General features: G+C 41.3%; 1 protein-coding gene across 2 annotated transcripts in view; it reads left to right on the forward strand.

The window, feature by feature from the left end:
* Window positions 1-13,465, forward strand: part of ENDOU (endonuclease, poly(U) specific) — a 75,965-nt gene that overhangs the window by 56,955 nt on the left and 5,545 nt on the right. For both annotated transcript variants that reach the window (XM_073561425.1, XM_073561426.1), the window contains exons 7-9: window positions 3,322-3,435; window positions 10,898-11,004; window positions 12,778-12,920. In XM_073561425.1, coding sequence (XP_073417526.1) covers window positions 3,322-3,435; window positions 10,898-11,004; window positions 12,778-12,920 — 364 coding nt within the window. The remainder of the gene's footprint in view (window positions 1-3,321; window positions 3,436-10,897; window positions 11,005-12,777; window positions 12,921-13,465) is intronic.

Here is a 13,465-nt window from a genome sequence, read left to right on the forward strand (position 1 = left end):
ATTACTACAGGTAATGAGTGGAGGAAAGAGGAGACTCTTAAAGAAGAAGTTACAGGTCTGTGAGAGCCAGAAATCTTGATTGCTTGTTTCTGACCAAATACTTATTTTCCACCATAATATGCAAATAAAAGGAAAAAAAAACAGACAATGTGATTTTCTGGATTTTTTTTTCTCAGTTTGTCTCCCATAGTTGAGGTCTACCTATGATGTAAATTACAGACGCCTCTCATCTTTTTAAGTGGTGGAACTTGCACTATTGCTGACTGACTAAATACTTTTTTGCCCCACTGTAATTGCCCCTCCTTTGTTGGCTGGTATTATGATGATATGTTTGTTGGATTTGAGTGAGTCAGTAGCTTGTTTCTCTACTGTGGGGAGATTTTGATGTGTGGGACTTGCCTTTGTTGCTTTAGGTTTTGTTTGACTTCTCTGTTAATGAGTGTTTCAGTAGCGTAATAAATAAGAGGTGTATTGAAAACACTAGGGTTTCATATGCCCAAAGTATCAATTGAGAAATGTGGAACAGATGGGCCCTCGTGTAGAGGCACTCTGTTTGCAGAAGTTTTACAAAGTAAATTAAAATACGTTCTGAGCCAAAAATTGTGATATATTTGCTCTCCAGATCCTCTCCGGCTGCAACGAATCCCATTTAAGAGTGGGGTAGAATGAGAGTCCCATGTGTAGTACTGTTGTTTCAGCAGGGTGGAGTGCAGTGGGAGATGTTGAATACCAGGTTTGATGTCCTATCTGATAGCGATTATCATTCTTTTGCTTTGTTCTGCATTTGGATTTCCTCATTGTTTTCCTCCCCTGCAGGGCCAGGATAAAAAATGGGTTCTGCTGTGGTGACCACCGTTGAATCACTCATTGAGCTGAAGGAGCCCTGTTGTCTTGGACCAGGGTTTTGTCTCCAGGCACTTGTGGTGGGGAAATATATATACTCTGTTGTAGATGTAGTCCTCTGTGTCCCTCTGGATTTTTTGTCTCTTTCTTTATTGCAGAATTCTGTACCTGCAGGATGCAGTCAGTCTTGCACTTCAGATTGGTCCACTCAGTGGAGACTAGAATAACAGAGAGTTGCAACTCAATGGCAGATCATTTTTGCTGTGACTTGGCAATGGCTTGTAGGAATTCCACCATGAGTATGATGATGTCCAAAGAGCATTTATTGAGGATTTTCTGAAACTTCTTGCAGTATTCCCAGTTGCCAGAGAAAAGAGTATGTCGTAGGTGACTTCTTAGTTCCCTGGGGATTTTGTTCTGTCGATGGTATTCTGCAAGGATGGTACAGTGTAGATTGTACAAGACGAGTTTGCGTCCTTCCTTCATGTAATCTCTGGTATGGAAGTTGTTCATTGGAGTATTGAGGAACTCGCTGGAGGTTGTGACAAGTTACAAAATATTGTTACTGGTTGTAGCATCATAGGCAAAGGTATTCAGTCATTGGGTCACTGATGCAACAGCCAAGAAGGCAATGCAGGTAAATGAAATTGGCATGCACACAAACACAGGGGCACTGAAGTTTGGCAGATCCAGGCAGCTTCATAGCAGCACTTACAAGTTGTATAGAGAAGACCGCAATTGTTACATCGGAGGCCACCACTAAGGTAGCAGTAGTGGTCCTTAACCTACGCAATTAGCAGAAAACCATTACATGTAAAATAAAGAAGTATATTACAAAGTGTTTCTCATTTAAGATGATGATAAATCCTATTTAAGGCCAGTGGACCTGGTGATCTAGTACAAAGAAAAAATTAATGCCTGTACCTGTTCTGGTGTAGGGCATAGGAAGGGTTATTATCCATTTTCCTGGTGATGTATGTCAGTATAGGTCTTTAAACCTTGGATCAAGTAGGTTACTCACTCCTTCAGTTTCCATTGTTTTTTGGCTTTTACATGAGAGTGATTTTTCATCGTCCTTTTCTCTATATGCACTGATGACAGCGATTGGCATGGGGAGGAGATGGAGAGGACAATGCTACTGTAACTGTACAGTCACACAGTTTTTTTCTTTGTGGTGACTGGGGTTCTGGGAAAACATTGGCATAATTCAGGTCTTCTCTTCTGATCGCCGGTATTCTGCCTATAGCGCAATAAATCTCAAAGACAAAAAAGCAGCAGTCCATACTATACACATTTTGGGAAATGTAGTGACTCTGAAAGTAAGAGGAACTGCTCACCTTGGCAAGATGTGCTTAAAACAGGCTCTGAGAATTTGTTAAGACTGGACCAGCTGCTGCTTCTCCTTTTGCCAGTTATGAACGATGATAACGACAATGATTAATGCGCAATGTAGAATAACAAGGAACCATCAGATCTTGCTGCAAACAAGACGGCTCATAGGTAGAGGTTCGGTCACGTTATCGAGACCCTCTCTATTGTACTTCTACCCATGAGCCGTCTTTTTTTCTAACAGAATCTCAGGCTGAGTTCACACGTCGCGGCGGTTTTAAACGCGCGATTTTGGCACGAAAACGCGAAAAATAAGCATCCCATGCAATCCTATGGGATTCTGCAGTGCTGTGCTAATGCTGCATTTTTTTCCACGGCGGAATCGCTTTGCAGTAAAAATGCAGTATGCTCATTAGCTTCGCGGAATCGCGGCGTTCCCGCACCCATAGGATTGCATTGTTCTGCTTACTTTCCGCATGTGGCTGTGCACACCATGCGTAAAGTAAGCAGAACATTTGCGGATGGTACCCATGGTCCGGAGGAGAGGAGACTGTCCTCCGGGCTGTGGGTACCATATCCCTGTAAAAAACAGAATTAAAATAAAACATATTGTTATTTCTCACCTTTCAGCGTCCCGCGCAGCCTTCCCGCCTCTCTCCATGCTCCCGGTCCCAGTAATCCTTTGCGATAATCATCGTGCAAAGGATTACTGGGACCGGGAGCGTGGAGAGAGGCGGGAAGGCTGCGGGGGATGCCGGAAGGTGAGAATAACAATATTTCCGCGAGAGTTCTGCTACGTGTGCACATAGCCTCATGGTTGCTTGTTTTTCTTCTACACCCTGCAATGCAAAAAAGACAGATTGCCATTAGAGATCAGAGATGTCCCCAGTTTAAGGCCAGTTTCATACAACCCGCATTCACTATGTATGAGGCTGCTGAGATCGCATTCTGTACTCAGAACAAGAATGATGGGTGTGTGAAATCGGCTTAATAATTACAATGAGTAAAATGATTCACATTTTGGAGACTCAATGGAGAAGAAATGCATTTAAAGATCCGCTAGTAGTTCCACTGCATTAATAAGTATTTTATTGAGTATACTGTACATTACCAATATTTAAGTGCCTGTATATATTGTAATATCTGTAGGAATGTACAATAAGGAGCAGGAGTTTGTTGATGACCTGAAGAAGATGTGGTTTGGGCTTTACTCTAGATCTTCAGGGGAGCAAGACTCCAGTGGCTTTGAACACGTGTTTGTAGGTATGTATGATTTACTGTATATTACAAGAAATGGAATAAGTACATATAAAAATATATGGTACTGAGAAGGGAGAAGAAGACATTGAGTTCTATGGTGAAATCAATTACAAATGAACAGAAAAATAATGTTGCTGTCCAAGAACGGAAACAATATTTTTTCCATGACCACATAGAATATTTTTATATGGTATGTCTTTAGCTATCATTCCCCATTACTGCTCTTATATTATAAACTTATTTACAGGTAATATAATGTTAGACTAGGCAACATGTACCACATTTATCTCAATGGCTCATGCTGGATGATAAATGAGGTCATCTTTTCACTCTTTATTCCACCTATTGTGTGTGTTAGCATATGCCAATATTTTGCACCTGAATTGTGGAGCATTTTTGCCACAAGTTGTCACATTTAAACCATGACCATTTTTTAAATCCCCATTCCCACCTTAAGAGTACCTGACCCTTATCTATGTGCTGTGTCTATAAAATTTCAATGACAGTGGCATGTAAACGTTTGGTCACCCCTGGTCAAGATTACTGTTATTGTGCACAGTTAAGCAAGTATAAGATGACATGATCTCTAAAACACCTATAGTTAAAGATTACACATTTCCTTTGAATTTTGGGCAAAAAATACATATATTTTCATCTAATTTCATTTAATCCATTCTTCCCCGTGCCTTTGGCTGCAACTCAATCCCAAAGCATGATTGATCCACGCACATGCTCAATGGTTGGCAAGAAGTTCTTTTCCTGAATTTCTGTGCCCTTTTTTCTCCACATATTACTTTGATCATTGTTGCTAAAGAGTTCTATTTTAACCTCATTGGTCCACAGCACTTGTTTCCAAAATGCATCAGGCTTATTTACATGTTCTTTTGCATACTTCTGACACTGAATTTTATGTTGAGGACACAGGAGAGGTTTTCTTCTGATGACTGTTCCATGAAGGTAGGTGTCTCTGAACAGTAGAACAATGTACTACAACCCCAAAGTCTGATAAATCTTTTTGTAGGTCTTTTGCAGTCAAGCAGGGGTTCTGATTTGCCTCTCCAGCAATCCCATGATCAGCTCTCACTGAGAATTTGCTTGGTTTTCCAGTCCTTATCTTGACCTCCACTATTCCTATTAACTGCCATTTCTCAATTACATTTTGAACTGAGGAAACGTCAACTTGCTGCACCTTGCTCTAGTGCATTTGTCCTGTGTTTTTGGCAGGTAAGCATCTTTGCCTGTTTTTGGTGTTTTTATCTAAACCTAGTCTCCTGTGTTTTTCTTGATAGAGTAGGGACTCGCAAAAGTGAGGACCTTTGACAAAGGTTGCGGGCTTATATATTGTGGCCATAATATTAACTAATACCTCACATATATTGCTATGTGTTTTTTACACTATATATTTTTTGCAGGGTGCAGCTGGGCCCAGATGGCTCTGTAAACTGTGGCCTCTGTTCACACGGTATGCATTTTTTAGCACTGGCTGGCCCGCCTGAGCTAAGAGTATGGGCGTCACTAATAGGTTCAGCCGGATGCTTTGCATTTCTGTGTGAACACTGCCACATACAGATTTTTATTTTTTGCGCATTATACCAAGCGGCTGTGTCCTGATTGGAGGCTGGCTGCCTCATCAGGTATTTTTGCACCTGCGCCATCTTAATGGGTCCGCTGCACCTTGCTCTAGTGTATTTGTCCTGTGTTTTTGGCAGGTAACCATCTTTGCCTGATTTTGGTGTTTTTATCTAAACCTAGTCTCCTCTGTTTTTCTTGGAAACGTCAACTTTGCTATCTTCTTATAGCCTTCACCATTTTTATTTTCAGAGTGCTAGGCAACTGCTTAGAAGAAACCATTGCTGCTGTTTTTTGGCACAAGATTAGAGGAGGCTGGGTTTTTTATAAAGCTGTGAAATTTGCATCACTTTGCCTTTCCTAACGATGATAGTGAACAAACCATAACTCTAAACCTTGGTAAAAGATATCTAAGCACACAAATCTCCAAGGGTGCCCAAACTTTTGAATCAGCTCAATTTCCTTTATGCAATTTTTAAAATGTAAAAAATAAAAAAATATTTTTTTTGCTTAACCCCTTAACCACCAAGGATGGCTTGCACGTTCATGACCAGGCCAATTTTTACAATTCTGACCTCTGTCCCTTTATGAGGTAATAACTGAAACGCTTCCATGGATCCCACTGATTCTGACATTGTTTTCTCGTGACATATTGTACTTCCTGTTAGTGGTAAAAGTTCATTCAAATAACTTGCGTTTATTTGTGAAAAAAATGGAAATTTGGCAAAAATTTTGAAAATTTCGCAATTTTCCAACTTTGAATTTTTATGCCCTTAAATCACAGAGATATGGCACACAAAAAACTTAATAGATAACATTTCACATATGTTTACATTACATCAGCACAATTTTAGAACCAAAATTTTTTTTTGTTAGGAAGCTATGAGGGTTAAAAGTTGACCAGCGATTTCTCATTTTTGCAACCTCATTTTATTTTTACGGACCACATCACATTTGAAGCCACTTTGAGGGGTCTATATGATAGAAAATACCCAAAAGTTACACCATTCTAAAAACTGCACCCCTCAAGGTGCTCAAAACCAGATTCAAGAAGTTTATTAACCCTTCAGGTGCTTCACAGGAATTTTTTGAGTGTTTAAAAAAAATGAACATTTAACTTTTTTCACAAAAAAAGTACTTCAGGTCCAATTTTTTTATTTTACCAAGGGAAACAGGAGAAATTGGACTGCAAAAGTTATTGTGCAATTTGTCCTGAGTACGCTGATACCTGATATGTGGGGGGGAACCACTGTTGCGGCGCATGGCAGAGCTCAGAATAGAAGGAGCGCCGTTTGACTTTTTCAATGCAAAATTGTCTGGAATTCATGTCACGTTTGGCGAGCCCCTGATGTACCTAAACAGTGGAAACCCCCCACAAGTAACCCCATTTTGGAAAGTAGACCCCCCCAAGTAACTTATTTAGATATGTTGTGTGAACTTTGAACCAACAAGGGCTTCACAGAAGTTTATAACGTACAGTCGTACAATTAAAAAATAATATTACTTCCACAAAAATGATCTTTTCACCCCCAATTTTTATTTTCCCAAGGGTAATAGGACCCTAAAAGTTATTGTGCAATTTGTCCTGAGTACGCTGATACCCCATATGTGGGTGTAAACGACTATTTGGGCGCATGGCAGAGCTCAGAAGGGAAGCAGCGCCATTTGACTTTTTTAGCTGGTATTGAGATCGGACACCATGTCGCGTTTGGAAAGCCCCTGATGTACCAAAACAGTGGAAACCCCTCACAAATGACACCATTTTGGAAACTAGACCCCCCAAGGAACTTATCTAGATGTGTAGTGAGAACTTTGAACCCCAAAGGCTTCACAGAAGTTTATAACGTACAGCCGTACAATTAAAAAAATCATATTTTTTCCACAAAAATGATCTTTTCACCCTCAATTTTTATTTTTCTAAGGGTAACAGGACCCCAAAGGTTATTGTGCAATTTGTCCTGAGTACGCTGATACCCCATATGTGGGGGTAAACGACTATTTGGGCGCATGGCAGAGCTCGGAAGGGAAGCAGCGCCATTTGACTTTTTTTGGCTCGAATCGGGAATGGACGCCATGCCGCGTTTGGAAAGCCCCTGATGTGCCTAAACACCCCCCCACAAATGACACCATTTTGGAAACTAGACCCCCCAAGGAACTTATCTAGATGTGTGGTGAGCACTTTGAACCCTCAAGGGCTTCATATAAGTTTATAATGACCGGGCGTGAAAATAAAAAAAAATCTTTTTTTTTCCACAAACATGATCTTTTAGTCCCCAATTTTTTTATTTTCCCAATGGTAACAGGAGAAGTTGGACCCCAAAAGTTGTTGTCCAATTTGTTCTGAGTACTCTGATACCCCATATGTGGGAGAAAACTACTGTATGGGCACACGTCAGGGCTCAGAAGGGAAGTAGTGACGTTTTGGAATGCAGACTTTGATGGAATAGTCTGCGGGTGTTATATTGCCTTTGGAGAGCCCCTGATGTACCTAAACAGTGGAAACCCCCCATAAGTGACCCCATTTTGGAACCTAGACCCCCTAAGGAACTTATCTAGATGTGTGGTGAGCACTTTAAGCCCCCAAGTGCTTCACTTAAGTTTATAACGCCCGGGCGTGAAAATAAAAAAAATCATATTTTTTCCACAAACATGATCTTTTAGTCCCCAATTTTTTTATTTTCCCAAGGGTAACAGGAGAAATTTGACCCCAAAAGTTGTTGTCTTATTTGTCTTGAGTATGCTGGTACCCCATATGTGGGAGAAAACTACTGTATGGGGACACTTCGGGGCTCGGAAGGGAAGTAGTGACGTTTTGGCATGCAGACTTTGATGGAATGGTCTGCGGGTGTCATGTCGTGTTTGGAGAGCCTCTGATGTGCCTAAACTGTTGAAACTCCCTACAAGTGACCCCATTTTGGAAACTAGACCCCCCACGGAACTTATCTAGATGTGTGGTGAGCACTTTGAACCCACCAGTGATTCACAGAAGTTTATAACGCCCGGGTGTAAAAATAAAAAAATCATATTTTTTTCCACAAAAATGATATTTTTGCCCCCAATTTTTTTATTTTCCTAAGGGTAACAGGAGAAATTGGACCCCAAAAGTTGTTTTGCTATTTGTCCTGAGTAGGCTGATACCCCGTATGTGGGGGTAAGACTCTGTTTGGGCATATGGCACAGCTTGGAAGGGAAGGAGCACCATTTGACTTTTTCAACTCAGAATTGGCTGGAATTGAGATCAGATGCCATGTTGCAGTTGGAGAGCACCTGATGTGCCCAAACAGTGGAAACCCCCCAATTCTAACTCCAACACTAACCGCAACACACCCCTAACCTTAATCTCAGCCGTAACCCTAGCCCTAACCCTAACCCTAGCCCTATTCCTAGCCCTAGCCCTAATGTGAAAATGGAAATAAATTCATTTTTTTAATTTTATTATTTTTCCATAACTAAGGGGGTGATAAAGGGGGTATGATTTACTATTTATGGCGGGTTTTTATGTTTGGCAGCTGTCACACGCAAAAAGACGCTTTTTATTGTAAAAATAGTTTTTGCATCACCACATTTTGAGAGCTATAATTTTTACATATTTTGACCCACCGAGTCATGTGAGGTCTTATTTTTTGCGGGATGAGTTGACGTTCTTATTGGTATCATTTTCGGGCACGTGACATTTTTTGATCGCTTTTTATTCCGATTTTTGGGACCCAGAATGAACAAAAAACAGCATTTCAAGAATTTCTTTTGGGGGGGTGCATTTACACCATTCCGCGTGCGGTAAAATTGATACGTTTTATTCTTTGGGTCAGTATGGTTACAGCAATACATCATTTATGTCTTTTTATGTTTTGGCGCTTTTATGCAATGAAAACAATTTTATATAAAATAATTATTTTTGCATCGCTTTTTTCTGTGAGCTATACCTTTTTTATTTTTTTGCTGATGACGCTGTATGGCAGCTCATTTTTTGCGGGACAAGATGACGTTTTCAGCGGTACCATGGTTATTTATATGCGTCTTTTTGATTGCGCGTTATTGCACTTTTTGTTCGGTGGTATGATGATAAAGCTTTATTTTTTGCTTTGTTTTTTATTTTTATTTTTTAAGCGGTTCGCTAAGGGGGTTAACTAATGGAACAGTTTTATAGGGCGGGTGGTTACGGACGCGGCGATACCAAATATGTGTACTTTTATTATTTTATTTTAATTTATTTCCAAAAAATCAATTTATTAGGGAATATTTTCTTTTTAATTTATTTAGCGATTTTTTATAAATTATTTTTACACTTTTTTTTTTAAACTTTATTACAATGTCCCAGGGGGGACATAACTGTCATGTGACAGATCACTGATCTGTCACATCACAGATCGCTGTGACAGATAAGCGATCTGTCACAGGCAGTGCAGAAGGCTTACTCGTGCCTGGGCTTTGCAGGCACTGAGGAAGCCAGCTCCCTGCAGGCCCCCGGAGGTCCCCACCAACATTTTGGAGCCGGGGACCTGCAGGGAAGGAGACCCCCGCAGCAGCGCTGCACATTGCGCTGCTGTGGGGGTCTCAGGGAAGCACGGAGGGAGCCCCCTCCCTCCCGATGCTTCTCTAAACCCCCGGTACACCGCGATTGTGTTTGATCACAGTGTGCCAGGGGTTAACGTGTCAGGGGTGGTCCGTGACCGCCCCTGACACATAGTGCCGAGTGTCAGCTGTGATAATCAGCTGACACCCGGCCGCGATCAGCGGCGCTCACCACGTGGGCGCCGCTGGTCGCTATGACATACTATCCCGTCCCTGTGAATTAAGTCCCAGGGCACATGGACGGGATAGTACGTCATATGGCAGAAAGGGGTTAAAATACAAACAAAATGTGTAATCTTTAACTTTAGATCTTTTCGAGATCATTTAATCTTCAACTTGGTTAACTGTTCACAATAACAATAATTTTTACCAGGGGTGCCCAAACTTTTACATACCACTCTATGTGTGGAGAAAAGAGAGAACAGAATTTCAGGTAAAGACCATCTCGCCAATCATTAAGCATGGGGGTGGATCAATCATGCTTTGCGTTTTGTTACAGCCAATGGCACAGGGAACATTTCACTGGTAGAGGGAAGAATAGATTCAATGAAATTTCAACAAATTCTTGGTACAAACATAACACTATCTGTAAAAAAAAAGCTGAAGTTGAAAAGTGGATGGCTTCTACAAATGGGTAATGACCCTAAACACACGTCAAAATCCACAATAGACTACCTCAAAAGTCACAAGCTGAAGATTTTACAACAGCCCTCACAGTCCCCTGATCTGAACATTATTGAAAATCTGTGGCTAGACCTCAAAATAACAATGCATGCAAGACGACCCAGGAATCTCACAGAATAATTTTCCTAGGTAGAATGGATGAAAATCCCTCAAACAAGAATTGAAAGACTGTTGGCTGGCTACAAAAAGCATTTACAAGCTGTGATACTTTGAAAAGTGCATGCTACTAGGTAGTAACCATGCAGGGTGGCCAAACTTTTGCATTGACCCATTTTCCTTTTTGTAAGTTTTAAAATGTAAAATATGAAAATATATATTTGCCTAAATTCAAAGGAAATGTCTCATATTTAACTTTTAGAGATCGCTTCATCTTCAACTTGTTAACTGTTCACAATAACAGTAATTTTGATCAGGGGTGCCCAAACTTTTACATGTCACTAGAATTGTGAATGATATGTAATGCCAGATGAGGGTCATTCACAAGACTGGCAATGGCAGTGGCCTGCCTCTTACTTTATTATAATAAATCTTTAGGTGAGCTTGATATAAAAATGGGTATTTTATTGTACACAGATACAGTAAAGCTATTATCTAATATGATATAAAAGTTTTACAAATGAAACCAATTTCTCTTGACCAGGTGAAGTGAAGAAAGGCAAAGTATCTGGTTTCCACAGTTGGATCCGGTTCTACCTCTTAGAAAAGAAAGGAATGATCGATTACCACAGCCATAATTATGATGGCCCGGTGAGTGCTATAATTAATCGTACATGTGATCCAGCAAAGTGAACACAAGAGATACAGACCTGTCATCCAGGGAGGGGATGTAATTGGCATTTGGACTGACATTATAAAGGAAGGGCTAGTGACATCCATTATCTTATCAAGAATCTGTTCTGTTTGCCTCAACAATTATGCTCCATCTCACCCTGTGCGTCCAGTCCTCCTTGGCGATCAGTTATTCAGATGATGGTTGTATCATTGTATCCTCCTCATGGGTCACGAAGAGAACCCGCAGCCTTTTCTCCTTTACATAATGACATTAACTATTTCAAATTCCTTACATTACAAACTATTCCATATATCCACGAGAATGGCAGCAGAGCAAACATGACAATTAAATTTAGACCCGAACTGTGGAGACACAATCTAATTAGGAACCACCAGCATCTTGCCTTGTTGACACTTCAGATATGGTCATTTGGAGGGACAAATTAGGTTACATAGACTGCTTTCATTGTCACAAGACAACATGCCTGGCCAGCTGCAGGGGGGCTGAACTGGGGTCATCAAAGAAATCCCCATGCCCTCAGTGCTCACCCACCAGCCCTTTATGCTTTATCTATTTAACCATTTTATCAAAGAAGGGAAGAGTATGATTGATTGGTTTCTGCTAGAGCAAATCACACTTTTTTTAATCTCCTCAGACTCCAGAGCGTAATAAACATAGTAAGTAAAAACGATAAAATACTATTCACCTTACCACTCACCTGCCTCTCCACCCTCATAAGCTGCTGTCTGGTTCACCGCATCTCTTTCTTTCACCTTCCACCATAGCGTAAATCTTCTTAGACCTGCTTCCCTCTGGCCCACAGCTTCCAGCGTGGCTAGGCCTCTGATTTCTCTGTGCATCATGCCATCGTGGTGCACATTGTGACGTCATTGCTATACGAAGATAATTTCCCGAGGCCTAGTCAACACATTGATGGATGCATGTCGCCAAAGCATGGCACACAGGCACGCTGAGAGAACTAGTGGAGCCGATAGCCACTGCCCAGTGTGAAGCCGGCTGAAAAAGATGTGCATGACGAAAAAATATGAAAAGATAAAAGTGGCAATGAGCTAACCACTATTTTGCTAAATCCACAAGGAATGAATAGAGAGAACACATATTTTTGTAAATTTTAGATAATTCAATTGCTCTCAAACAAATTTGCATATCTCCAACCTCCACCATTTCTAATACAGTCCAAGCAACAAGTTCTAGGAAAACAGTCTCAATGGACAGTAAAGCCCCCGTTACACATAACAATGTCCCAGTGATCCCACCAACAATCCGACAGGATGGGATCGCTGGGACATCGTTAGACTGATCGCTGGTGAGCTGTCACATAGACAGCCCCAGCGATCAGGACCAGCGATGCTGGACGCTGGTTTCTAATGTAAAAGTCGGGTATCCAGGAGCCGCAGCTCCTGGATACCCACTGTTTACCTTTGAAACCGGCGTACACGTGACTGATCGCTGGTCTCTCGCTGCCACATGCAGCGATGCCTGCTGGCCAGCGGGAGACCAGCAATCGGAAAACGGCCCTGGCTGATGCTGCACGATCAGCGATAACCGGCAGGGGGGCCGGTCACTGATCCCCGTCACACACGGTGATCTCGCTGGCGAGATCGCCGATGTGTCACAAAATCAGCGATCTCGCTAGCGAGATCGCTGTGTGTGACGGGGGCCTTAACATAGCATGAAGCATAATACAGTGTTCTTTTTTATTTTTATTATTATTTTCATCTTGACAGTGGACTACTTACCCGGATGTGTTGGGGAAGCAGTTTAATTGGGAAGGTTTCCATAAAGAAGTTGGCACCCAAATAATTGGCTCAAGTCCTGAGTTTGACATTGCAGTTTACAGCCTGTGCTTCATCAGTCGTCCTGGTAAAAAGTAAGTGCGATAAATGTTTCAATTAAATTTACATTATGTCAAACAAACTATAATTTATAGCACTTTACAACCATTGAGGAATGCAGAGCAATGATAAAACCTTCATAGCCAAATTCATACTAAATCAGTTAGAAACTTGTGGAGCGCTCAATCACATGCTGTATTGTGCAGCAATTTGCCGTTAAATGCATCGCTTCCATGGGAATAACTTTACAATTCATGCATACACCTCGACTACAGATGTCTCTGTGGCACTCAGCCGTAGGTACGTGCTGATATACAGCCATATACTGTATGTGTAGCCTTTGTTATGTTAGTGTTCACTGTAAATTTCATGGAATTCGGTAAGGTCTCCCAAATCTTAACCATTAAAGGGGTTGTCCAGTCCAAATCAAGAAGTCTGCAGTCACTCTGTGTGATGGCAGACTTATGAATCCCCCAGTGCACGTATTGTGTGCTGCGGAGATTCACTGGTTCCAACTTGGGACCAGAGGGTATGTATGAGTTACACATGCTTCCAGCCAGTGGGTAGGCCTTGCTCCATA

Source organism: Dendrobates tinctorius, unplaced genomic scaffold (genome assembly GCF_039654945.1).
Source record: "Dendrobates tinctorius isolate UK_male_01 unplaced genomic scaffold, ASM3965494v1 ptg000319l, whole genome shotgun sequence".
NCBI lineage: Eukaryota > Metazoa > Chordata > Amphibia > Anura > Dendrobatidae > Dendrobates > Dendrobates tinctorius.